Here is a 27,969-nt window from a genome sequence, read left to right as displayed (position 1 = left end):
CACCTATTTTTGGGTAGTTTCTCCCATTCTTCTTTGCAGGACCTCTCAAGTTCCATCAGGTTGGATGGGGAGCATCGGTGCACAGCCATTTTCCGAGATGTTCAATCGGGTTCAATTCTGGGCTCTGGCTGGGCCACTCAAGGACATTAACAGAGTTGTTCCATAGCCAGTCCATTGTTATCTTGGCTGTGTGCTTAGGGTTGATTGTCCTGTTGGGAGGATGAACCTTCACCCCAGTCTGAGGTCCAGAGCGCTCTGCAGCAGGTTTTCATCAAGGATGTCGCTGTACATTTCTGCATTCATCTCTTCCTCGATCAAGACTAGTCTCCCAGTTCCTGCCACTAAAAAAACATTCCCACAGCATGATGCTGCCACCACCATGCTTCACTGTAGGGATGGTATTGGCCAGGTGATGAGCAGTGCCTGGTTTCCGCCAGACATGATGCTTGCCATTTAGGCCAAAGAGTTCAATCTAGGTTTCATCAGACCAGAGAATTTTGTTTCTCAAGGTCAGAGTCCTTCAGGTGCCTTTTGGCAAAACTCCAGCTAGGTTGTTGTGTGCCTTTTACGGAGGAGTGGCTTCCAAATGGCCACTCTACCATTTAGGCTTGACTGGTGGAGTGCTGCAGAGATGGTTGTTCTTCTGGAAGGTTCTCTCTCCACAGAGTAACACTGGAGCTCTGTCAGAGGGACTATCGGGTTCCTTGGTCACCTCCCTGACTAAGGCCCTTCTCGTCTGATTGCTCAGTTTGGCCAGGTGGCCCACTCTAGGAAGAGTCCTGATTGTTCCAATCTTCTATTTACGAACTATAGAGGTCACTGTATCCATTGGGACCTTCAATGCTGCAGAACATTTTCTATACCCATCCCCAGATCTGTGACTCAATTTAATCCTGTCTCGGAGGTCTACAAACAATTCCTTGGATTCATGGCTTGGTTTGTGCTTTGACATGCACTGCTACGGTAACTATAGGACCATATATAGACAGGTGTGTGCCTTTCCAAATAATGTCCAATCAACTGAATTTACCACAGGTGAACTTCAATCAAGTTGCAGAAACATCTCAAGGATGATCAGTGGAAACAGGTGCACCTGAGCTCAATTTTGGGTGTCATGGCAAAGGCTGTGAATGCAAAGACTAACATAAAATGTGGAAAAAGTGAAGTGCTGTGAATACTTTCCGGATGCACTGTATACATAAAAAGGATGATATACGATTAAGCTCCATGATACTGTATATGCTCTATGATCTAGGATGATGCTCTAAGAATAAAAGCTCTTTGAATTTTATCAAGAGAACTTTTCCTATTTTGTCTCTCTAACATTGTGTAGCTTCACAGCGCACACAGCTTAAGCCAATGAGAAATTCCTTCTTCTACATCACAAAATAAATGTTACATATGTTGCACTTTGTTTACTGTGTGCTGGTGTAGGTGGCAGAAGCTCTGTAAAGGGTCCATCCATTCGAAGAAACGGATGTGTCCACATCTAACATTACTTCTACAATTGTGTTTCTCTTAGAACAAATATTGGAAAAGCTGCAACAGTAAATAGCCCTGTGGTCAATAGGTCAGGTAGTGACATGGAGTTTGGGAATGAGTCAGAGATAAAAGTATTTACCTGGAGGTGTTGTGAAGGAAGTATGGACGGAAAGGGATTGTGCAAGAAGATATTTTAAGCAACAGCTGAAAAAAGTTACTGAGCTAGAAAAGTATTTGGAAAGTAAAGCTACAAAAGGGCTGATTTTGCTTAAAAATGAACTATTATGATTTGGAAAATCATTTGTTAATAGGCCCCTAAAGGCAAAAGTGCAGTAACCATATCAACCATTTAGAAGAGATCTTTTATTGATCTGACTTCTGTATGCTAACACATCTTCATTGCTTCTTGCACTGCTGAACTTAATAAACCAGATAGTCCCAAACTGGCCATATACATATAATTGTTCCCAAACTGGCCATATACATATAATTGTTCCCAAACTGGCCATATACATATAATTGTTGCTAAGGCTGCAGGCTGAATTAAAAGAAATCTACAGATTCCTCCATCCACGCCAGGGCCGGGACGGGCAGGAGGGGCGGCTGCCCTGGGCTCAATGATTTATTGCAGGGATGGGGGTGCCCTGATCTTAACCTCAACCCTAAGGGACTGGGGGGGGGGGGCGCAATTTGGCATCTTCGCCCTTGGCGCTGGATGACCTTGTCCCGGCACTGATTCACGCTAAACAACATGAAAGGATGAGTCTCCTGCTGCAGCTATTGTATTTTGACAGCCTGCCCAACTGGCTGTCAAAATACCTAAACTGTACCTGTGTCTGAATGGATGTAGCCAAGGTTCAGCTGACTATTTACTGCTGGCTTCGTCAATTTTTAAGTCAAAGGCTGTTAAGGCAGGAGGTTGCCAACAGGGCCACCCACAAAATGAATTTTGGTTGCTTCACAAGGAACAGGCCAAACTTTACTCCATTCATGGCCAGCCTAAGGTGTTACTAAATCCAGGAGCCTGCATGCACTATATCTGGTCTCCCACAGTACACAGAAATGCAAAAAATTAATTGCTAAACACCTTTTCTAATCAGCAGTTAGAGCAGTCTTGTGACTTCTATCACGTTCAGGTAAAGTTGCAGGAGGAGTTTTCATTCCGCTATGACTGTCCTATCAGGCTGCAGGACCCCTGACCCTCTGTCTGGACAGTGCTCATTGGCCCTGTGCTGATCACATGCACTCTCCCAAGAAAAGAAAACTCCAGCAAAACTCCCACCAAACAGAGTATGTGCAGCTTGTCCCCTAGCCTCTGTTCTATCATAGCCTCTGTTCTATCAGGAGATTGTTTGGTGACTGTGGAAGAAGGGGGGGGGGGGGATGGGAGAATACAGGATCAAACAGCCTTTTTACACAATGCAGAGGATTAACCCCTTAGGTTCCACAGTGAGTAAAACAAGCATTCTTTACTGCATTTACAAACTGATTTTACTTTTGGGGGGTTTAGTAACACTTTAAATCTCACCATACACAATGTTTTTTCGAGCTCTATCAACAGCTAGTAGTAGTGCATGAGCCTGCCTGATTCTTAACAAACTTATCAGGTTGTTTTGGTAAGTGCTTACTTTACATACAGCAGTTTTGGTAAATCTAAAGGAGATTGCACACAGACTATAAAGTATATGGTCTGCTTTAGTCACATAACACATAGGAGTCTATTTTAAAATGTTTTCATCCAAGACTTACAGACTTACAAGACTCCATTAGAAAAAAGGAGGAGTGAATCTTGGGTGAAAAATAAGGAAGAGTTTATTTGTTAATATAAATATTCAGAATATAGGAGTCTCTGCAAAGAAGGGATGGGATACATACCTTCTCTGCTGCCCATCTCTGCAGTGTTGAAAATGAAAGCTTCCATTAAACATGCTGCAGATCCCAACACTTCCAAAGTATTGGATACTGTATGCATCCACTGGTACGATGTCCTGTAGTGACATTGGTGGCAGCAGAAGAAACCCCAGCACATTGTGGGAGACCAGGAAATACATTCCTAGAAGCATCGGTTTCTGGAGGATCTTTAGTGGCTGCTTTCTTATCAGAACTGCAGAAATAGACGGCAGGAGAAGAGTGTGTATCCCATGCGTTCTTTGCCGGAGGATTTATTTTAGCAACAGAGTAGCTTTAAAGTTTTTATATAAAAAAAAAAACTGGGGTGAATTTAAAATGGAAATCAATGTAAAATCTGTTTGATTCAGTCTTTTCTTGACTAGGGTATTGTTGATTGGATTTAGCTGCAGGTTTATAATGGAATTAGCCACTGCAATAAATGTCCATTGGGTCACCATTAGCATTAACAAATTTCATTCATAAAATCGCAATGACCAGAAGCACAGAACTGACAGACCAGACATGCCTAACTAAAGTTGCCGATGTGCAAGTTTTCAGAGATCAGTGACAGAATTAACGCATTATGCTTACCAACCACTTTCCTTTCCAATTATATTTCCAGGAGTTCTCCTTTAAAGGATTATTTTTTTTTTATTTTATTGATGCATAAAATTAGTAAGAGTTAGGCAGCTCAGTAGCTATGTGGGTCAGGGTAGTTGCTGGTGGCCTGAATCTAAATCACATCAAGGACATGATCTGCATGTAGAGTACGTGTTCTCCACACGTTAGCATAACTTAAAGAAAAAAAATCAATACCCCTCTAAAAGCCCCTGCATAAATATCGGCTTCCCACCTTGGGCGCAGGCACAACTTCCAAGCCAATCTTCACTAAAAAGTTCAAACAATATGGAGCAAAAACCCAAATGGGATCCTCACCAAAATGTTTCAACCAACAAGGACATCGGAGAGCAAGGATCCCAGGTTAGGTGATCATAACTCTTTTACATGAAATCGAGACGTTTTAAACTGAAACTGGCCTGCAGGGTTTTCTCTGTTTGGTGGTTTGCAGAAGTTTCCTCTTGGTATATGACAGTGGTCTCCAAACTGTGGCCCTGGGGTTGGATGTAGCTCTTTGCTTGCCTTTATCTGGCCCTTGAGGCATTATTCTTGCCAACACCACCAACGGTGGGGCAGGATTCCACTAACAAAAATGGGGCACCATTTCTCCCACTAATACCAACTACTTCCCCCCTTAATACCAAAAATCGGGCATGGTTTACTCACACTGGGCACAGCCTGGCCCCCCTGAAGTCTGATGGACAGTAATCTGTCCATTTCTTTAGAAAGTTTGGTTTTCTTTCACAACCTGAAGTTATACAGGTAAGCTTTCTCACAAACTAGACCCAGCCTCCTATGTGCGAGTCCATATCACTGCAGACTGTAAACTTCCCTGTAGTAGGACCTGATATAAATGGTCTATGTACTCTGCAAAACACTGAACTTAATTTCACCATACTAGACCTAGTATGGTGCAACTATCAGCACTGATCAATGTGTGGTGTGTAAGGCATGTAAACCCCCTATATACTTTCTGTTACCTGTCTGCGCAGTGGAATGCTCTTGGCCAGCTTGTGGACAGCCAGCTGGCTGTTGAAGTCAGACTTCTTGGAAGGATGCTTCATCTTGAAGATAATGATGGTCACAAACATGGCAGACACGATGGCAGCTCCCGTGCAGTAAATGATAATTTCAAGGTGTAGTGAGGACGTCATGTGTGCTGGTTTTTCATCCACAGCTGTGCCCATGTACATTAGAGGGTTATTATTGTTATAAAAATGCAATACATTTGTATAATGTTCATGTATTCTGAATTACTTATGGTCAAAAAGTATGGCCATGCATAAACCAGTAAACATGCTGTAAACATTGTTCACAGCTTCTTATGCACAAAGCCTTACATTATTCAGGGTTAGGAGGCAGTGAGATAAAAGTTATAGTACTTGAGAGCTAATATAGAGAGACATGCGACCCTATTTGAAGTGTGTGTATATATATATATATATATATATATATATATATATATATATATATATATTAAAAAAATGTGTTTCATTAGTTTGAAGCTGAACTCTGAGCTCACAAACACCAATAAATGCATTTATGTATGTATTGGACCTTGTTGTAACTATTGGTAACCTATGCGCTTACACTGCTCCTTGAGCAATCAAAAATGTTAGTAATACAAACTGCAATTTATGGCTAGGGCTGAACTACCAATATAAATGCTTTATTAGGGGATTGAACAATGATTATTGACATTTATCTCACTACCATAATTTTCCAGAGTGCTGCCAATTTTCTAACTACCAACAAAACGCTTAAACCTCTCAGAAGGAAAAAAAAAAAAAAAAAAAGTACACCTCTCATGAGAGAATAGACAGAAGGGCGGTCATTTCTGGCATCCCTATAAAAATGCTAGTTGTATTACCGTCTGACTTCTATATACTTGTGAGTAACAAACCCAAAAAGACTTTCTGTAAACACACTGTATGGTCATAACTTAGTGGATACCAGACTATCACATTTATAGGAGCAAGTTTGGCAAGTCATTTCAAAACCATTGTCAATTATATGGAAATAGAAACAGCTGACATAGTTCCATCATGACAGGTGTACTATAAAGTAACCTATTTTGCCTCGAGCTCTAAAGCTAGGACAAAAATATAACAGATACTTGTGAGTAAAAGAAAAAAAAAAAAAAATAATAAAAAAAAAAAAGATATAAAACTATTTTAAGCATACATGTACAACAAAAGTAAAAACAAAAAGGATATGGACAGAAAATACAATATATGGCAGAATAATAGAGAAACGATAGATGCCATATCTCCAAGATATGGATAGGAAAGAAAGAAAATCCCATCAACATATTGGTACTTCCAGTGTCTATTTGGGTTCATAAAGCCAAACTAGAGCTTTGCACTTTGTGTTGTTTAATTGGTTGTAAACCAGCTCTATTGACCTTTTCCGTACAAGTACATGCACATTGTTGTAAAATCAACAAACAGAACTGGCTTTATAGCCCCCCAAAACACTGGAGCACTGACAAAACACATGCATTTCATATGAGCCAAAAGGACAACAGACTAGGGGACATTTCAAAGTGAAACATTATTAATCTGTAACTTGCAGAGCAATCCTCCAGCTGTGAGTAAAGGCAGGACAATACAAGCCACAAGGGCCCGGTAAATGCTCTATTTACTAAGTTGTAAATAAATTAGACAGTTTGTTCACACTAAAGTTAAAACATATAGTATCTACTAGTGAGCTCATACGAGGATCTGTAAACTCAGCACATTCTACTTGTACTCCAAATACTGCCTAGTTGCGGCCATATACACAGGGTAAAATATCTAATTTATGAGTGAAGGGTTTGATCTAGGATTTACAGTATATCAATTGTTCAGTATTAAACAGACTCACTAAAAATGATCTGATTTTCCTTTTTTTTTTTTTATGTATGCTTAATTTACTGTATATATTCAAGGTTAACTAGGATTAATAGCACAGAAGCAAGCAGGTGAGGATAACACCTTAGCTCAACTTCAACCAAAACATTTTTGCAGAATTGTTTTTTTTTGTCAATGACCTGGCTCACAGTGTTCCAATTCATCCCAAAGGTGTTTAAATAATTGAGGTAGGTCACCATACAGTGTACAGCAGTATTTCTCAACCTTTTTTCAGTCAAAGCACCCTTAAAATTCCACACAATCTCGAGGCATTCTAAAATTTAAAAAAACTCAACGAGGAGTTTTGCATAGTGTAGCAACAACTGTACGCAGGGGAGGACTGGGAAGGGTGGCAGGGTGGCAATTGCCCCCCGGGCTGCTCTGATGCTGGGTAAAAAGGCCACACTCAGGACAGGATTAATGTAGGGGCCAGACACTGTATACAGCTGCTGGTCGCCGCTATACAATTTTATAATTGCAGAGCTGCAGCAGAGCGGTATGAGTGTGCAGAGTACGCTCCTGCACCCGGCCGGCACAATAATAAAACACAGTGGCCGGCACAATAATAAAACACAGTCACTTCCCTGTCAGGCAGAGTGATCTCCGCCCGAAAGGAGCTTCCTAGACCCCACCTGGAGTAATGTCATGTATTTTTGGTAAACCTCCTTTGTTGCTATTAACATTCAATTATGTTACCATATTGCATCATGTTTGTCTTGCTTCATAACATCAATATCTATTATAAAACCAGGTGGGCCTGGATGGTGAGCTGATTCGATGGTTCAATGGGCCACTTGACTGGACTTGCCCCCTAGGCCTAAGGCTGCCAGCCCTCCCCTGGCTACACGCGTAGAAAACTCAACATTAGCAGAGATTTATTCTTCCCAAGGAATTATATCTTTGTGCACTGGTACTGAATAGATTGCCAATGTTTTTCTTCTCCCTTGGTTTCTCTCCCTCACTCCGCTAATGTGACCCTGGTGCTGAAGGAGAGGGGCAGGTGCCAGGCGTTCTCCTTATCAACCAATAACATAATTGGTTCTTAGGACACTGGTGGTAGAAGGTTGTATTGGTGCACAATGAAAACCTGTGTCTTTGTGTAACTAATAGTCAGGTTTGATCTACCCGCTGGCCTGTATACAGTTTTTAGCCAATTTTTAGGTATTTTTCCAAGGCATCCCTGAAGACACCCTGGTTGAAAAAGGCTGGTGTACTGTAACGCAAGTCTTGAAAAACAACACTAAAGTATATTCAGACAATAAAATGCATGGTGTGTATTTTTTCAGTCTTTTCCATCATTTTTGACTAACACAGTACAACTCATTTAGCAATCTTGGTGGTATTTTCTTTTAAGAAATAAAAGTAGGTGGAATCACTTCCAGAAACAAAATGTTCTATTATTCTGCCTATACTTCAGACTAATTTATGTTTATAGGGGGTTAATCCACATAATAACAGAGCGTCTAAAATTAGAAAACTTGATTTTAATATGAAATGCGTCTCAAGGCAACACAGGAGCCTTCAGCTGATATGAGAATGGGAATTAAACTCAACTTCTCATATAGCAATTTTTCTCTGGAATGGTTTAATTACTTCCCCTTGGACTGTGTAATAAATATATCTAAAGAATATGAGCAAACAACTAGGTATCAAGAAAAAATCATTTTTTTTTACTGATACAGATGAATAGTGAGTGTTAAGGGCATTTCAATACTTCTGTCCTTTCCTCTATTAGCAATGTAAGATAGAGGGAACCTTTAAAAAAAAAAAAAAAAAACATTTTTTGTGGGATAGGTGGGGTTACGTGTTCGGATAGGGCTAAGAGTACTCAGAATTTGCTTAAGGGTAAGCATTCATTTTGGAAGAGGAATTTTCAGAGCTTGCTGAAGTATGTTAAGCTTTATGGGGTGGGGTAACAACAGGTTAAGCGTTAATGGAAACCTGTCATGAGAAATACATTGGGGTTGATTTACTACAACGGGAAAGTGCAAAATCTGGTGCAGCTGTGCATGGTAGCCAATTGGCGTCTAACTTCAGCTTGTTCAATTAAGCTTTGACAAAAAAAAAAAAAAAAAAAAAACCTGGACGCGGATCGATTTCTCTGTAGAGCTGCATCAGATTCTGCATTCTCTAGTTTTAATAAAATCAACCCCATGCCGTCTAACATTCTAACTTCCTTGCTTCTGACTTTTACATTTTTAGTCACTGACCCAAAACACATATTGATCTTTTATTATATAGGATTTATATAGCGCCAACAGTTTACGCAATGATTGAATCTTATGTAAAGACTAATTATATATATATATATATTCTTTTTTTTTTTTGTTTATAATAACCATAGCCGTGTCCTTAGAGAGAATGAGAAACCTCACATTTCTGTTCATTTGTTTTGAAAATTCTCCCAGCTGGGGGGAAGAGCAGTTACAGAAAATAATACTTCATTTTAAAACCATTTTCTTCTCTTTTTTTTTTTTTTTTTTTTTTTTTTAGAAATCATTGCAAAATTATAGCACACATTGCAGTCTAGTTTAACTAAAAAGTATTTTTTGCATTAAAAGATGGTACCTTTTGAATCAGAAATGCATGTAACATTTAAGAGGAGAGGACAGAATAGAACCATATATACCTTCTAGAACGGTCAACCATGCAGAATGGTGAGAGAGCCCAATGGAGTTAGCGGCCAGGCAGGTATACTGGCCAGCATCCTCAAAAGTGACATTCGTCAGGTGGAGAACCTCCATCTCCTTGTCGGTGGTGTTGACTCCTGCAGTCTACAGAGAACAGCATCGAAGAAGGGAAGGGGGGGAGACGGACAAGCGAAATGCCATGAGAACCAGAAGAGGTGTGGGCAGGTATTGTCTTGGAACCAGATGGTGCCACAGACAAAGAAAAGAAACCACTGAAAGAAATCTGGTTAGAAGATTTAGGGAATACTTATACCCTTAAGCCTGGCCTAAAGAGAAGCTAACTTAAGTTAAACCCGTCACCAAAATCGAGACCTCCTGCCCACTTATAACATGCTGGAGATTAAACACATGGAAAAATGAAACCCAAGCATTATGGCCTTGTTCATTTCTGAAAAACAGGATAATAGAGAAAGCAAAGAAAAGGGTAAGTCTACATTCAACTAAGACTGTGTAGTATTTCATGCCATTAATATCTTTATTATACACAAATGGTTGGAAAAATTTAGAGGGGCCTCAAGAATTTTGAAAGTCAAAGTTTATTAAGATCTCAAACTAGCAATGTTATGGTAGATTAGAATAGGAGTTAAAGGTAACTCTAGTAGAAAAAAAAAAAAATCATGGGTGACTCAAGTATACAGAATTTGTAAGCCAGTTAGGAGAAATTGAGTAGTAGGGTGCTCTTATGAAACCCTCCTATGCGTTTTAAGTTGGATGGGAAAATGTAGTTTAATTAGTATTTTCTACAGTTTTGGGAACCTCAACAAGCAGCAATTCTTCCATAAAATGTGCTACACCTATGATAGATATGCCTCTAGAAGTGTCATAAGCCCTATTTTCAGTGCTTTGGCAACCTGATTCCTGGACTTAATGTGAAGGAGTGGAAAAGGGTTAGCACCCCACCAGATTTTTTATTTGTTGTGTGTGTTCCTGCTGGGGAGATTCACATACACTCTGTCCTGATGACCACTGTTACTAAAAATGTGGGGGGGAAAAAAATTTGTCACCCCCAAAAAGGAATAGGTGCAACCGTCCAAAAGGATAACTTGGTTTGGTGACGATTGTCTAAGAAGGGATTTCCCTTAGGCAGGCCATGCAGGATTCATTTTTTTTCCCATTCACAAAGTGAGGTGGATGGAAAAAAATGTGGATGGGGGAATCGCGGGAATCGCTCCCATTAAGCCATTGTATTCTGCCAGTGGGGAAGGCTATTGCCGGCTATAGCCTGCAGCATTGTCCGTTCGGGGGAAAAAACCTGACAGGCTAATTATACACAAGTTATTGACTTGTGCACAACCAGCTAGCCCATACATTGATTGAATTTTGGCAAGTCCCTAATGAATTTCGATCCAGGTATGGCCGACTTTACTGGAGAAATTTTTTTACTTTCTGTTGTCTCTACAGGGCAATAAGTCAAGCTAGTTCTCCGCAATAAGGCACACAGAACAAAAAATTAAAAAAATAAACTCTGCAGGGGTTTTAACCATCAACTACTCTACTCGAAATTAAAAAAATAAAAAAAATTTCCAAATCTGAATGCATTAGGGCATGATCAGGGAGTTTATGACCTCTAGGTCACAATTTGAATAAAATTCCAGTACTTCCACCCACAGCCATTTTGGATCATCTGCACTGACTGATACGACTGCAGTCTGTTCCAAGAACCAAGGAAAACAGCCAAGCCCTTCAAACTTTCTGAAAAGCTGTTCATTCTGGAACAGAACATGTTTTCCACTCTTGATAGACAAAGAATCTTTAATTTCCAGGTGGATTGTTACGATGTGTATAATTTCTGGATTCCAGCAGTAACAGGAAGTAGTGTCCTACTGAAGATTAAAGTATCTTTTTTGCAGGAAGGCATTACATATAATTAAAACGGTTTTCCCTCCAGAAGGGGTCCTAGAAGCAGCTGAGCAAAGTGTACAGTTATTAAGAGTTCAGAACAAAGACATGAGAGTTTGAAATGGAGAAACAAAGATTACTGAAACTAAACCAGGCCACACGCAAAAGTATTTTTCCATGGAAATAAAGCAGACAAAAAAGGGGGTAGACGTACAATTAGCCCACCAACTGGTTTTTGGAGAGCAATTGTCCCAAAGGTCTAGTTTGACTTAATTTAGCTCAGGAGGTGCCACCAAATTTCTTTTTACCTTGAGTCATGGGTCTGGTGACGGTAAGCCACGCAGACTGATTGGCCTCACCAATATAATTGGACACTTTACATATGTACTCCCCACTCTCTGCCTCTGTCACATTGTACAGGGTCAAAACTTCTGCGTCTGAGCTATAAATCCCAGAGTGCTGAAATAAACCGAATACATGAGGATGTCAACAGAGCAACAAACACAGAGCTGATATTTCCCCACAAACCAAGAGCCAGATTTACTAAAAGTCACCTGTGCCACACTTCCAAGTTGCCTACCCCCAGCATTAATTGGATACTTGCAAGCTACTGAATTATTGCATACACTTTTGGCTTTAGACACAGGCAATTCATTTTATATAAATATAGTAACAGTAGGCCATATGCTGGCACCCAACAGTGAAAAACATGTCTTCAAGGCTGAAGCAGTAGCATTTTGAATATAGGTAAACATTGCATTGTATAGTTCAGGCACTTGCATCAGGGGCCTCCTTCACACGGGCATCTGCCAGCAGATTCTTGTTGGCAGAGAACAGCTTTGTGCACACACTGTATGCGAAAAGCAGCTGTGTGGTCACCTGTATAAATGAATAGCTGGCACCACCACTGTTCACGTCCAAGAGAGAGGTTACATGCAATCAGAGCTCCTGACTGCCACCGATACAAAGCAGTTTGTGTTTAGGGACAGTATTTCTGGCCATTTTAAATGCTACTAAAGCATAGTATGCTGCTGCATCCAGAGGCGGTATTTAGCTTTTTATTTTAAAAATTCAAATACAGCCTTTAAAAGAGTCTATACTATATTATCAAACACAAGAGAAGTGGGAGCACAGGCAAAATATGGGACTTAAAATGATCAAAGCAGATATAATAAAATTCATTATGCTTTTATTAAGCTATTGTGAGGAAGACACTATCTGGGACACCTGGACCCCAGGTAGGGAGAACAATAAAAAAGGCTTTATGTGACCTATAGTGTGTGCAGGTCATTCCTTAAAGCGAATTTCTAGGTTTCCTATCACTTTAAATAGCTTGTTTGGACCAAACTGGCCCCAACAAACTATTTCCTTCACGAAGTGCTTCAGCTACACTATATTGTCAAAAGTATTGGGACGCCTGCCTTTACATGCACATGAACTTTAATGGCATCCCAGTCTTCGTCCGTAGGGTTCAATATGGAGTTGGCCCACCCTTTGCAGCTATAGCAGCATTAACTCTTCTGGGAAGGCTGTCCACGAGGTTCAGAAGTGTGTCTATGGGAATGTTTAACTGTTCTTCCAGAAGCGCATTTGTGAGGTCAGGCACTGATGTGAGACGAGAAGGCCTGGCTCAGTCTCTGCTCTAATTTATCCCAAAGATGTTCTAGATCGGGTTGAGGTCAGGACTCTGTGCAGGCCAGTCAGGTTCCTCCACCCCAAACACGCTCATCAATGTCTTTATGGACCTTGCTTTGTGCATGAATGAGTCCCGACATCAACCCTATAGAACACCTTTGGGATGAATTAGAGCGGAGACTGCGAGCCAGGCCTTCTAGTCCAACATCAGTGCCTGACTTCATATATGCGCTTCTGGAAGAATGGTCAAACATTCCCATAGACACACTCCTAAGCCTTGTGGACAGCCTACCCAGAGTAGTTGAAGCTGTTATAGCTGCAATCAATGGGCCAACTCAATATTGAACCCTATGGACTGAGATAGGAATACAATTAAATTTCATGTGCGGGTAAAGGCAGGCATCCTAATACTTTTGGTAATATAGTGTACATACAGTACGCAGTGCCAGGTTCGGGCTGTGGGACTGACTTCCTGACTCACACCTGCAACAAAATAGAAGTCTGAGTGGCAGGAAGTCCCTGTTTTACAGCCGGAACCCAGCACTGTGCCCTGTATGTAGCTGAGGCTACATGCAGTACTTAGTGAAGGAAATAGTTTGGCCCAGCCTAAAATGACAGAAAACATGGAGATCAACTTTAGGTGGCAACACATCCTGAGTGAAGCACTGAGGTGGAGGAGGAGTGGTGTGAATCTATGGGGGGGGGGGGGGGGGCTGCGTTATGAAGGCCTTTTACCTTCATGCAAGATAAAAAAAACCTTCAGCCTTTAGAACCAATTTAAGTATCATTTTAGTACACATGCGCCCGAGTGTATGGCAGCCGGACCAGCTTCTATCAAAGGCCCATGATGGAAAAAGGTCTGCCGACTGGCTCTCGATCAGTTCTCTCAGCCACTGGCTGAGAGCGGTGAATGGAGCGTTCTGGCGGGGAGGCGGTCTCCCTCTCAAAACATAATCGCTCAGCAGGGGAGATCACTATACTAACATTAGATTGTCAGTACAGCGGCTCCAACATGAGCTGTCAGTTTTTCTTTTTCGATTAACCTGCTGGGTTGACCGAGAAAAAAAAAAAACTAGTGGTGTACAAGGTTTAAGTATTTAGGGAGGAATAGTAGCTCTGGAGGTGAACAAAATGGTCTACAGGACAGGTCACACCTACACACGAGATTAGGCCCCTACATGAAGCGTAATTGCAGGCATCCAATCTAATACAGGGCTCCAATACTCCATAAAAGCTCATTCTAGCTGTCATATTCCAGGTCCAAATTCTTATTATTGCAGGTACTTTAGAGAAATGTTGCAGACTCTTTTGTACATTTTAATAAATCTGGTCTTGAGTATCCCAAAACATTATAAGATATAATAATTTACAGAGTACACAAACATCTTACTTACACTTTAAATTCAACAGTTTCTCAAAACAGAATCCAATATTCAAAGGGCTTCTTACCAGGTAATGAGCATTTATCAAATCGGATTACTCTGCATAGAATATCTGTAGCAGCTACCTGATTTTAAGGGTTTTTAAGAAACCCTACTTTTTTTTTTTTTTTCTTTGCAGGTAACCTAGTCCTTTAAGCAGCATTTATAATAAAAGGATGTTGACCACAAATGAATAATTGATTTAAAGCTGTATTAAACCCGAAAGCAAATAGTTGAGATCAGCTTACTAATTCATATATGTGATGGCTGCATTTGTTTTCTTCTTTTAGGCTTGCTTTCTTTTATTTTTATCTGGTGATTTGGCCAGTAAGTCTGTTTTTCAACAGAACAAGCAGTGCTGTAGAAGTAGCAGTTACAGGGTTGAAACAAATCATTTAGTACTGACAGGGGTGCTTACAATGATCAGCTTTTAAGTAAAACCTTTATCACAAAAAGGAGGACAAACAAAATGGTGTAACTGCTTAAAAAAATGCTAGCTGGAGTTCAACTTTAGGTTGTTAGATGTATTAGCACATTTACAGGTAGTTACACCAACACTGCCCTCCCCCATATTAACAATGCTGCTATCCAAATGTGCTCCCTATGCTCCTTTATCCAGAGTGGGGGCACTAACACAGGAGCAGGGCCAGGACAAGGGGTGGGCAGGAGGAGAGGTGGTTGCCCTGGGTGCAATTGGGGATTTGGATGGTTGTCCTAGAAGGGGGGATTTGGAGGGGGATTTGTGTTAGGAAGAGAAATATGGGGTGGGGGACGATTTGTGCTAGTAGAAATGATTGCTATAAGGGGAAACTGGGGGGAGGATTAGTGCTAGGAGAGGGAATTTTGGGGGATTTGGAGGGGGGAGGAGATTTATGCTCAGAGGGGAGATTTGGGGAGGGAGCATATTTGAGCTAGGAGGGGAGATTTGGGAACGGAGTGCATTTGAGCGGGGGGGGGGGGGGTGGATTTGAGCTAGGAGGGGAGATTTAGGGGGAGGGAGTGGATTTGAGCTTGGAGTAGGGATTTGTACTGGAAGAGGGGGTATTTTTGGTTTTGGGAGAGTTTTGACTTCCAAAGGGAATTTTTGCTTAGGTGGTTAAGTGTGAAGATTTGAGCGGATTTTTGCTGACACGCAATGCTCATCCATTGGGGGGATGCGTCTTTTGGCAACTCGTCCTGGGCAGAAGATGACCTTGTCCTGGCACTGCACAGAAGATGTGCTATTGGCTGTTGTGCAGCCTAACTGTGGATGCCTGTAGGTAGGATATTTTCCATTTAATAACCTACTTAGGGACAGAGGGTCACAAGGTCTCAAGAAAGAAAATGCAATATTGTCAAGAAACTGTACAGTATCTGGGTTTTACTCTGAAACAAGGCACATACACTCTAAGCCAGTGAAGGCGAACCTTGGCACCCCAGATGTTTTCGAACTACATGTCCCATGATGCTCAACTACACTGCAGAGTGCATGAGCACAATGGGAAATATAGTTCCAAAACATCTGGGGTGCCAAGGTTTGCCATCACTGCTCTAAGCAATCAGCGTATCCAATGAAGCAAACCCTTACACTTGCCAGATCACCAGGTGACAACAGAGGTGGAAAAAAGAAAACAAATGCAGCCACCACTGATTAAATGATTTGTAAGCTGTAGTATATTACATGTTTGGGGTTTAATACCGCTTTAAGTCAAGAGGCTGTAAGAACATTTATAACTGAATAGTTTTGTTTTAGGAGGAGATTACAAGAAGAGGATTTTCAAAATTAGGTTTGCGTTCCTGGGAGAAATGTTTTTGAATGAACCACTGACCGGTTGTTTAATCCTCTCACAAAAATACAACTACCGCTGTCTTTTTTGCGTTACCTTTTGTGTAATATGACAACGCAAAGTCAAAGGGCTAAATAAATCTCAAATATCCTCATCCTAATGCAAGTATAGATACATATGTAGCTGTGTGTTATTAATGGCTCTTCAACACATTACCAAGTTAGGAGGCTCTTTAAAGTATACGTCATTTCATTTAGTTTTGGATTAATGGAAATCTTGCCAGATTTTTCTTACAGCCTGTGACCTAGCTGAGAAGATTATTCCTTATAGTGGGACACCAGGACATGACATTAAGGAAACTGGTATCACTGGTACAGGAAGGTATATACAAGCAAGAAAAATCTCACAAGGCTTCGAACATTTCCCCTCGTCCCTCTTAAAAAATAAAACAGCGTTCTGGTTTTTATCTATGATCTCACATCACTTTTTGTCCCTTCAGCCTTGAATCATTAGCACAGAAGTGAGATTTAATTTCCCCACTGTGGATACAAATCGCAATAAAAACCTAAGAGGTTCTAACCCTACCCTACCCTCAAATGTATAGGTTTTGGTTTCAGCTATCTTAAAATATTAACGTTAAACATTTTATAATAACTTGATATATGCAACAAAACTGTTCCTATATTAGAAATGTGCAATACATCGAATAGCTCTCCCCGAAAGCTATACTTTAAACATTTAAAATGTATTTATTGTCTTCCTGAACACACTGTAAAGCTCAATTTGTAAACATTACCAAATGAATAAAATACTTTCTAACTTGAATCAGACTCCAGAAGACAAGCCCGCTGGTTCATTCAATGTGAAGGAGAAGACTGCCTCGTCACGTTGCGTCAGCGCGCCAGAGCCTGTTGTCAGGATATGGTCCTAGACAGCTCTATATTTAGCAACCCCCCCAGTTAATAAATAATACAGACCCTGACTAATTGTATTCGGCAGACTCAAAAGCGCTGCATCTGGTTGGCTGATTTTCCATCCGGCTTTTCACACTAAACAAGACCAGGAGCAGCTACCTATATTAACCCCATTACTTCCAGAGCCAGATTTTATACTCAGGACATTAAATCAGTGAACCTACTTTCAGAATCTCCACATAAGGGTATCCATCGGAGGCTATTTTGCTCCCGTTGATTTCAATGTGCCGAAGCCATTGGATGTGAGGCTGTGGATCGCTGTACACTTTGCAGAAGAACTCAGCATTACTTCCAATAGTAACTGACGTATTCGCTGGCAGTCCAGCTTGAAGGATTGGCCGGTGAGGGGAACGCTCTGAGGGAAAAAAAGAGAAAGTGCAATTTCATTGCTTTTAGTCCCAAACGCATTGTTAATGCACTACAGTTTCATCAATAAAACCATTTCTTCCATCTTGGATATAATCTCTTCTTTTGCTCGATACACCCCTTCTACACTTACATAAAAAAAAAAAAAAAGAAGTACAGCTTGCCAGCGCAAGAGGTGCCATAACAAAACTCATCACCAGCAATGCTGGTTAAGCCGCTGATGGCCCACATAGGGACCAGACCCTTTGTTTCTTTCCAGTGCTTGGCCATGTAATGTTCCCAATCAGATAACATGACCAAGCGCCAGTGTTGGGGGTAACTAGTTACGAAGTAACTGATTACAGTAACTACATTACTTTTTTTGGTAATGAAGTAATGTAACTAGTTACAATACTAATATTGGTAACTACACTACTTTACTAGGGTATAGGAGGTAACTACACTACTTTACTAGGCTATAGGAGGTAACTACACTACTTTACTAGGCTATAGGAACGCGCTTTCCTGCGTTACCCAAGCCGTGCGATACAATCATTATTTCGAAGAATAGAGAGAGATGAAGTTTATGACTTTTTGTTGCATTTATGTTTTATTCTGTTTTTTTCAGGTTTTGTTCTCATGTTTCCCAAAGCCTGTGTTTATACAATAAACTCTATTCAGAAAGAGTGTCATGTATCTTCTGCTACACGGTCAATTAAAAAAGAGGAAAGTAAAGTAATAAGTAGTGAAGTTACTTTTCAAATGCAGTAACTTGTTACAATTTACAGAAGTAACTAGTTACATTTTTTGAGTAACTACCACAACACTGCCAAGCGCAAAGCACAATAGAAGCCTGTTGTGAACTGGCCTGGTCAGAGCGGTTACTCTTGGTTCTACCGGCTGGTTTACCAATCCATTATCAAATTTAGCTGAAAATGTCTAAATACATCTGTGCAACTAGAGCATACACAGATTAGACACAACATTAGGATTACCGACAGGTAAAGTGAATAACATTGATAATCTCATTACAATGGCATCTGAATATCAGTGGTATATATTACAATGGCATCTGAACGTCAGTGGGATATATTAGATAGCAAGTAAACATGGTCCCTAAAGCTGATGTGTCAAAAGCAGAAAAAAAAAGGCTTTGCAGTTTGTGGTCTATGGACTATGTAGCCGTAGACTGGTCAGAGTGCCCATGTTGACCCATGTCCACAGCCAAAAGCACCTACAATAGGCACGTGAGCATCAGAACTGGACCATGGCGCAATGGAAGAAGGTGGCTTGGTCTGATTAAAGCGGAGTTCCAGCCATTTACTCACCTGTCCAACGGTCCAGCGATGCGGCCGCCGGAAGCCTCGATCCTCTACCTCGGCGCCGGCATCACTGCTGTGGGCACCCGGCTGTTACAGTTTGCGGCTTCACAGCCGGGTACCCACTGCGCATGTGCGAGTCGCGCTGCGCGCCGTTATTGGCCGGCAATCTTCTGGGACCTCTGACGTGTCCCAGAAGATTGCAGGGAGGGAGGGGGAGAGGAGAACTTCCGCTCAGGGCGCCGCGGCGCTCCGAGCGGAAGTGGGAGTGGGTACCTGTCAAAACTAGGTACCCGCTCCCCCCCCCAAAAAATGACATGCCAAATGTGGCATGTCGGGGGGTCAGGACTCCCTAAAGCGGAAGTTCCACTTTTGGGTGGAACTCCGCCTTAAATCATTTTTTCTTTTACATGCTGTGATCATGTCTGGGTGCATATGCATTGCCTACCTGGGGAAGAGAGGTCACCAGGTTGCAGTATGGGAAGATGGCAAGGACAGTGAAGACAGTGTAATGCTTTGGGAAATGTTCTCCTGGGAACCCTTGGTCCTGTCATTCATGTAGATGTTACTTTGACACCTACTACCCTTCTACACATTGTAGCTGACCAAGTAGGCCCCTTCATTGAAGCGGCATTTCCTGATGGCAGTGACCTCTTTCAGCAGGATAATGCTCTCTGCCACACTGAAAAAATGGTTCAAGAATGGTTTGAGGAACACAAGAATAAGTTGGAGGTAGTGAAATGGCCTCCAAATTCTCCAGATCTCAATCCATCACGCATCTGTGAGATGCGCTGAAAAAACGTCCGATCAATGGAGGCCCCACCTTGCAACTTACAGGACTTAAAAGGATCTTCTACCGACGTCTTGGTGCCAGATACCACAGCATACCTTTAGAAGTCTAATGGCATCAGTGCTGCGATAGGTCGAGGCTGTTTTGGTGGCACAAAAGGGGGACCTACTCAATATTAGGTGGATTATCATAATGTTATGGATGGTGTATATCTGCATAAGAACTGGTATAATAAAAACAGGGAGGTTCATGCAGTGGGTTACTAACTATCGGAAAAAACATCTTTATCCAGCTGTCAGACATGAGCTACACAGGTATTATCAATGGAAAGTGTTTATTACCTGCAGCAATCCTCTATTCTCTACAAATTTTCCAACTGGAGTTAAAAAGATGGCAGCTTGTGCTTTCCTCTCTCACAATTTAATAAATAGGGCCAACTGGGCATAATTAATCAAAGTAGGCGTTAAAGAAGAGCTCTCCGTGTTGTCAATAGTAATTAGTTTCCAACTTGCCATGCCTTCCATAATAGCCCAAAAGTCTGCTTTTTGACAAACTGCTAAAATTAGGCTTTGTTTGCGTTTTTTTTTACATCCAGGAAGAAAGCAGTCAGAATGAATAAAGGACTTCTAACAGGAGCAGTCTGGAGACTAAGGAAAAAAATGCTGACAGACTAAATAAATTCAGCACCTTAAACTAGGCCTCATTGCCCCCTGCACAGGAAATATCTGAAATTTAATAGGATCTGTGAGGTGGAAATGGGGGTGGTGGGGAGTCAGAGCGGCTAAAATATGTAGGATAATTAAAGGCGGATGTTGAATGAAGGAAATATTTGAGTGAAGAATTGGCTACTTACTTGAGGAAATGGAGGGTAATTTCTTGATTTGTCAGATAGAGGGCAGAAAAACAAGGACTTTTTTTTCTTTCCTCCCTGAAAACTAGCCCAGTGCTATCATAACAGGCACAAATGCCTAATTTCTTTCCATTCTTGTCTCAAATAACACAGCTGCTTGTGAAATATTTGTTTTGATTTTTTTTTTTTTCTGGAGCGTATCATACGAGACATCTGCGAGGGGAATTAAAAATGGTTCCCTCGGAGTGATTACACAGCATTCATTCGTTTTAGGAATCACCAAATTACCTCAGCTACATTAAAGGCAATCAGTACAGTTTATGCAATGCCGGCCATTTATTATCCTATGGATTTAGTCCTTGAGGCCTTCGTCAGTCAAATGGAAAAGAATGCAGACATTTTTTGCACATAGTCACCTAGTTAAGAATAACTCCGCTGCTAACTAACTGTTTTTGTGTGCGGGCTCCAGCTGTGTGAATATAAACCCAGAATTAACCCCCGTCACACAACTGCTACTAGACCAGTTGTATTTTCAATTGGTTAGCTATACAAAATGAAAATTCTGTGAGCTTCCATGCACATGTATGCTCACAAAAAGCACTTTTAACTATAGGGTGTGTATTTTTGTAAATACAGGACATTGAAATTTAGACATTATATGGCTGTGCTTCAAAGTGACCATATTCCTGACTAAAGGAAATGTATTAAAAAAAAAAAATCAATAAAAACAAAAAAAGTGTACATAAACCGGTTTTAAAGCAGTTCAATACCACTGGGTTGATTTTTTTTTTTCAGACCTGCAAGGTAAAGCCATATTGTGCTTTTATGCATCGCATATTAGAGCATTACAGCCCATCCGGAAAGTATTCACAGCACTTCACTTTTTCTACATTTTATGTTGCAGCCTTTTTCCAAAATGGATTAAATGCATCATTTTCCTCTAAATTCTACAAACAATACCCCATGACCACAATATGAAAAAAAAAAATTTGAAATCTTTGCAAATTTAATAAAAAATAAACAAACAAACATGTATATATGTATTCACAACCTTTGCTCAATACTTTGTTGAAGCACCTTTGGCACCAATTACAGCCTCAACGGAGTTGTAAAGTCAGAAGGTTTTTTATCCTAATGCATTCTTTGCATTAAAGTGGTGTTCCAGCCTTTTTTGTGTTTATTAAAAGTCAACAGCTACAAAAAGCGTAGCTGCTGACTTTTAACAAACACACCCTCACCTGTCCCAAAATCCAGTAATGTGGCCGTCCGAAACCTCGGTTCTCTCCCTCTGCGCTCTGCAGTATCACTAGTGTGGTCACCAGGCTGTGACAGCTTGCGGCTTCACAGCCGGGTGAGTACTGCGCATGCGCAAGTTGCGCGTCTTGATTTGCCGGCAATCTTCTGGGACCTCTGACGTGTCCCAGAAGATTGCAGGGAGGGGGAGAGGAGAACTTCTGCTCAGGGCACTGCGGCGCTCGGAGCAAGAGCGGGTACCTGTCAAAACTAGTTACCCGCTCCCCCCCCCCAAAAAAAAATGACATGCCAAATGTGGCATGTCAGGGGGTTAGGAGTACTTAAAGCGGAAGTTCCACTCTTGGGTGGAACTCCACTTTAAGATAAAAAGCAACTGGGATGTAGTAGCCCCCCCCACCCCTCCCCCCGGCACCCCATAATACTTACCTGAGGTTCTTTTCTGTCCACAAGTCCCTCAGCCGTCTGGGATTCTCCCTCCTGATTGGCTGGGACACAGCCACGGCGTCATTGCCATCCGCGGCAGTCAAAGTCAGTTAGCCATTCATGAGAGAGAGGGGGCGGGGCTGAATGGCAGCTCCGTGTCTGAATGGACACACGGACCTGCAGTTCGGGCTTGGGTGCCCCCCATACCAAGCTGCTTGCTGTGGGGGCACTCGACAGGAGGGAAGGGTCAGGAGAACTGAGGGAGGACCTGAGAAGAGGAGGATCCAAGCTGCTCTGTTAGAGCAGAAGGTAGCCCTTAAGTGCTAAACTTGCCAGCAGGAAGGGTTTTTTTTCACAGGAGACATATACCAAATCTCTTCTGCAATAAAAAGCATCTTACCTTCTTCTTGTGAGATGCTTTTGAATGTACACCAAGCTGTACATGCGCAGTTCAGTGTACATTCACTGCACACCTCAAAGGCAGCACACAGGAGTTATGTTATCCTAGGCAATAAAGATAGCAGAAGACCCCTAACCTGGAACTGGAGAGATTATGTCCGCGCCAGCCAAGCAGATTGCGAACGGTGCATCGATGGAAGGGAGACAAGTACTGGTTAGTTTAGTTCTGCTCTAACCAGTCACATTTGCTTCCTTAAAGAGCCAAGAATTAGGGACCTTACCTATTTAAGCAGAGGGTTCCTTATCAGGAGTCCACCTATAGCTGTAATCTCAAGTAATAGGTGACTGAACCTATAAAAAAACAGGTTCCGTTTTTTTCTCTTTGCAGTGATGCACGGAACCTGTATTTATAGATTCAGTCACCTAGTACTTGAGATTACAGCTATGGGTTGACGCCTGGTTTCATGGCAAGATCTTGGGTTTGAGAAAAGGGTGTATCCACTACCTGTTCCAATTACTAGGCCCCACGATGGAAGACTCAAAACATGCACCAGCATTGGTTAAAAACATGGCCAACAGTGCTCTTCCATGCATTGGATTGTGCCATATTAACATGGTGGATGAAGCAAAACCTGTGTCAGCTACTGAGATTAGCTCACATCAGGGACATTAATGAAGGATCCAAAAGTTTTGTTTGCAGGTAGATTAGTTCTGCCTTATGCGGTGGAAGTGTATTCAGCATTAAACCATAAAGTCTTTACTGTATAAACAAGGAGCAGATGTACAAGAGCATTAAGGGAGGAACTGTAGTCTTGGAGGAATTATAGATCATAAATGCAAGCTTGAATTATTGGACATACTTTTGAGGTCTCAATGAAAATTGTTGTGCTCTTACCGACTACATCCAGCTGGTAAGTGTGATTAATACTGCCATATTTGTTCTCTACGATACAGGTGTAATTCCCTTTGTCAGATGGAACAACTGAATCCATTATAAGACTCCATGTCTGAGAACGGACCTATAAGTGCAAAAATAAAAAAAATTAAAAAAAATTTAATTTTATTTTGCATAATGCTTTAGAATCTCTGCAAAGCACTTTTTTTATTTTTTATTTTTATATGTAAACGGTCCACCTAAGGGTATTACACTAAAACAACCACCCTTCATGTGGACACCCTTCCTCCATGGCATGTCCTAATTTGTCAAGGAAGAAAAAAACAGCTAAGGTCATAACCGGTCATATTTATTGTTATAACAATGGTCAAAGTGTGAGCTTTCAAACACACAGGCAAGAAGACACGTCTATGGAGACATGCAAGAAAGACAAACAGCCTCATGCCCAAGTACTAAAGCTTTGCTTGAACTTACTATACACAGAGGCAGCTTAGCTAGGAATTAGATAAAATTAGAAGTTAGGCATTCAAAAATAGATAGATATTATAATAACAAGCCTAGCTTCCTTTTCTACATTTATTAATTACCCTCAGCTTGTTAAACCATCTAACAAGCTCAGTAATCAGCAGGGGGAGAGATTAATGAGCCTCAACTTCTAAAACTTCTACTAAACTGAAGACGACAGCATGCTGGGACGAGAGAAAAGATGGCCCAACTTCAAATCTGGACTGGCACGCAAGGTGATCTCATGTCCTGGCAGCTTCCCAGTTAAAGTGGAGCATCACTAATATAGTCATAAACACCAGGCAGTCTCGACAAGGAGGAGGAGACAGAGGAGTTACTTTGCTAGTATACCTTCTGGACTGGGTCTTATACTACTCTTCTGTTCTGTCCTAAGTGTACTAAAATGTCAGTTCTGCCAACATCCCATCATAGAAGTATTGTTGTAAAGCAACAACATTTGGACATTGTTTTTGATTTTTTTTAATACAAGAATTGTCAAAAACTCGTTGCCTTTATTCACTTTTTTGGTGAATGGGTAGGGGTACCCCATACTCTTTCCCATAGGAGGGGTGGGGGGCCGGGTTATCTGGGGGCACCCTTGGTAAGAGGGCTTTCAGATTCTGTTAAGGCCCCCACCTGCAGACTCCCACAACCACAGCCCAGGGTTGTGGGAAGAGCCCCCCCCCTTGCACCCCCCCCATGTTGAGGGCATGTGGCCTGGTATGGTTCAGGAAGGGGGGGCATTAGCTCATCTCCTCCTTTCCTGCATGTTTGGATAAGGGTCTGGTATGGATTTTGGGGGAACACCACCACCATTTTTAATTTTTTTTTTTTTTAATTTTCTATTGAAGGCATGCTTTTGTTCACATTTTAGCTGTCAGTGGGGAAGCCCCCTGACAGCTGTTGAGTCATCGGTTGCTAAGAAAGCAGTGGCCGGCTTCTCGGCCCGCTCCTTAACATCCTGCATGTCGTCACACAGAATTAGAATCGGTCAATCCTTTTCGGTTGATTGAGCCAAATTCAATTTATTCCTACAATTTGGAATTCGTTAGAAAATGAACAAACATTAACATTCAACTAAATTCGAACAGCCGAATCTCCAAATAACCAAAAATTTGTCCGAATTTACATACGGACTGAAACAAAAATTGCACATGTCTAGTGTATATTCTGGTTTCAAATTTCCTAAAAATTACACAGGAAGGAATGATACCATTTGTTGTATAGATGGCTTAAGCTCCAAAAACCTGCCCTTGCTGAGCAACGGTATCTGTCAAATTGCATTAAAAATTACATTCTGAATTAAGTAACCCATGATGCATTAGGTTATCGGTTTCAAAGATAATCTGTACCTTATAACCACCGATACGGTGATCTGGTTTGAACTCTTTGCTGTTCTTCAGCCAACGTAGTGTGGGTGTAGGTGTCCCGCCTGCCGGACACCTGAACTTCACAGTTTTGGCTGCTGGCACAGCATGTAGTTTCTTCTCCATCTTTTCTGGGTTTGCCCAATATGGACCTGTTAGAAGAACAGCGGCAAATATTAACTGCAATATAAAAACATTGCTTTATTTCCTATAAACACCAGAAAGATAAAGACAATTTTTTATGGTTTCGTTGTGGCCATGGCTTGAAGAGGATATCTTGTCAACAAAACTAGGATATCCACCTAAAAATAAACATGATTTAGGTGGATTTTGCATTTAGAGAGACTATGATGTATATGGGTAGTTCTGTTGTACTGCAAAATGAAATGCCAGCCACTACAGTTCTCCGATTGCCAAGCACAAAAAGAATAAATAAATTCCATTCAATTTAAACAATTTTTAGAATAGGCATTTTCTTTTCAGGCAAAGCGATGACCTACGGCTCACAAAGAAATCTTTCCTTGTACTGAAAGTGTTAATGGTGCACCGGGGTCTTTACTCAATTAGGATGGCATGGGGCTGGAGGAATCCCACAGGAATTTAAGGTATGTGTTTAAATGTGAACTGTTAATGGGAGAAAAGGGAGATCATGTGGCTGCTTGACATTAAAACGGATGAATGTGGGGGGGCGGTTGCACGATTCTGGGAATATAAACTTGTATAACAGACAAGCTTTTACACAAAGGTCTGGTCTGACGTTTCTCCACAGAATGGTTTTAGGAAAATATTGCTACTCAGCCTCTTGTCAGTTATTCTGACCTTTTGTTGTAGATTTAAACATTTGTTAGCAATACCCAGAAGCATGTGTGACTTTAGAAAATTGGACCCATCAAGAATTTTCTAGCTCGAAGCAATATTTTGAAGGAAGCAGCCTTAAAATATTTTGTATCCCCTATGGGCCGAAAGTCGGCCGGTTCATGATGAACATTTTCGGCCGATTTCCTTAAGAAAAGTAGCTTTGAAAACTGGATAAATGGCGTGGATGAAATTTGCCCCCAGAACATCGATATGCTTGTTTCAAAGTACAAAGATTTTATTCTTGTATGATCACATAGAAAAGCAATACTGTCGCACAAAGTGCAGACACTACCAAATGCAAGTACGTTGTCTCACAAAGTGTAGACACTACTGCTTACCTTCACTCTGACTTCAATAAAGTCATAATGTACTGTATATGGTCTTAGTGATCACTGGGTATGAGAGTCTTAGGGAATGCTACATCCTGTCTGCAGCAGAAGAAGCAGAATTCTAGCATAACCCTAACTACTCCTAAAAATGCTCCCTTCTCTCTCCTAACACCTATGCTGGCTAACCTGTATAGCAAAAACTATACACTGTATATACTTACCCATTTGGAGGCTGCTCTGGTCACAGGATCAGGCTATAGTGTCAGCCAGAGGTGGCTACAAGGGAGAGGAGGGATTGTCAATAGTGGATGGGACATTGAAGCCTATAAGTGATGTCTTTCCTAGCCTATGTTGGAGACTTCTCCCCTCGCTCCTGCAGCCAGCAGGCTGACACCAACGATCACCTGGCCAGAAGAACAGAGAAGTATATACTGCACATCTTTCATTGCGCTATAATTACACAAGCAGTTTTTTTTCGTTGTAGTTTGTAACATGAGGGATGTTTTCATGCAGATTTGTAATGTTACTAGTATAGGCCTGAATGAGTCTAAAAAGTGCATCTTTTTCTATCTTAGAAAAAAACTACAACAATAAAAAATTTTCTTCTGTGGGGCTCTTCTGATGTTTGCAATAGAAAAATCAGCTGGAGTGGGAACATAGTGATAATAGCAAATTCAGCTCAAGTGGGAACAGAACGATCACACAATAAACCAATACGCTTTTGTTTCCAAAAAGTAGTTTTTAGTCTTTTGTGATGGCTAATTGGCCAATCAGTGCTTGGTAGAAAAGGATTTTTTTTGTTTTGTTTTGAGAGTGTCATAAAAGACCTTTTTCCTTTCGCTGGTTTACGATTAGAAGCGTCAAGGATGCTTGCATTGTTCAATCCTAAATCTTTAAGTACAGATTACATCTGGATGTCTTCCGGTGTCTGGATCTCAGGTTTTGTTTTGTCAAAGAAAAGGTCCTCAGTTAAACACAGCTTAATGCCAAAGGAAACTATTACCAATAGATAATTATATAATATTATCTACAGTCACGTGTATCCACTGCTTCTTTTGAAATGCAGCATACCTTCTGTTTAAACAGAAGAGCTATAAACCTAAAGCTGTGCAGATCTTCAGTAAAGAAAAGGTCATTCTAGGTCTTTGCTGCCAACAGTTGGCCATATATGGGTTTCCAACTTTCAAGGCCAGCAAGTGTCTGCTCAGAGATAAAAAAACAATGAGGAAGAAAATAAATGGGAAGAGGACTGCACCAATATGCACCTCTGGTATGACTATCTTTCTTGGCTGCCAAACAAAATTCGGGTCACCATCTGCATCCATTATCCATATCTGGCCATCGCTATGGATCAGCCACCAGCAGCCAAGTGTCAGGTTCACTGGTCAAGCCCCATTCTGCGTTTCCTATGTAGACATAAGACAGGTGCC

General features: G+C 41.2%; 1 protein-coding gene across 2 annotated transcripts in view; it reads right to left on the bottom strand.

The window, feature by feature from the left end:
* FGFR1 (fibroblast growth factor receptor 1) overlaps window positions 1-27,969 on the bottom strand; it is a 126,706-nt gene that overhangs the window by 16,804 nt on the left and 81,933 nt on the right. For both annotated transcript variants that reach the window (XM_082255092.1, XM_082255093.1), the window contains 5 exons: window positions 25,338-25,504; window positions 23,482-23,605; window positions 17,371-17,561; window positions 9,511-9,655; window positions 4,971-5,167 (listed from right to left, as the gene is read on the bottom strand). In XM_082255092.1, coding sequence (XP_082111218.1) covers window positions 4,971-5,167; window positions 9,511-9,655; window positions 17,371-17,561; window positions 23,482-23,605; window positions 25,338-25,504 — 824 coding nt within the window. The remainder of the gene's footprint in view (window positions 1-4,970; window positions 5,168-9,510; window positions 9,656-17,370; window positions 17,562-23,481; window positions 23,606-25,337; window positions 25,505-27,969) is intronic.

The sequence above is a fragment of the Pelophylax lessonae genome (genome assembly GCF_965119305.1).
Source record: "Pelophylax lessonae genome assembly, chromosome: 4".
Classification (NCBI taxonomy): domain Eukaryota; kingdom Metazoa; phylum Chordata; class Amphibia; order Anura; family Ranidae; genus Pelophylax; species Pelophylax lessonae.
This window is presented reverse-complemented; position numbering and strand designations above follow the sequence as displayed.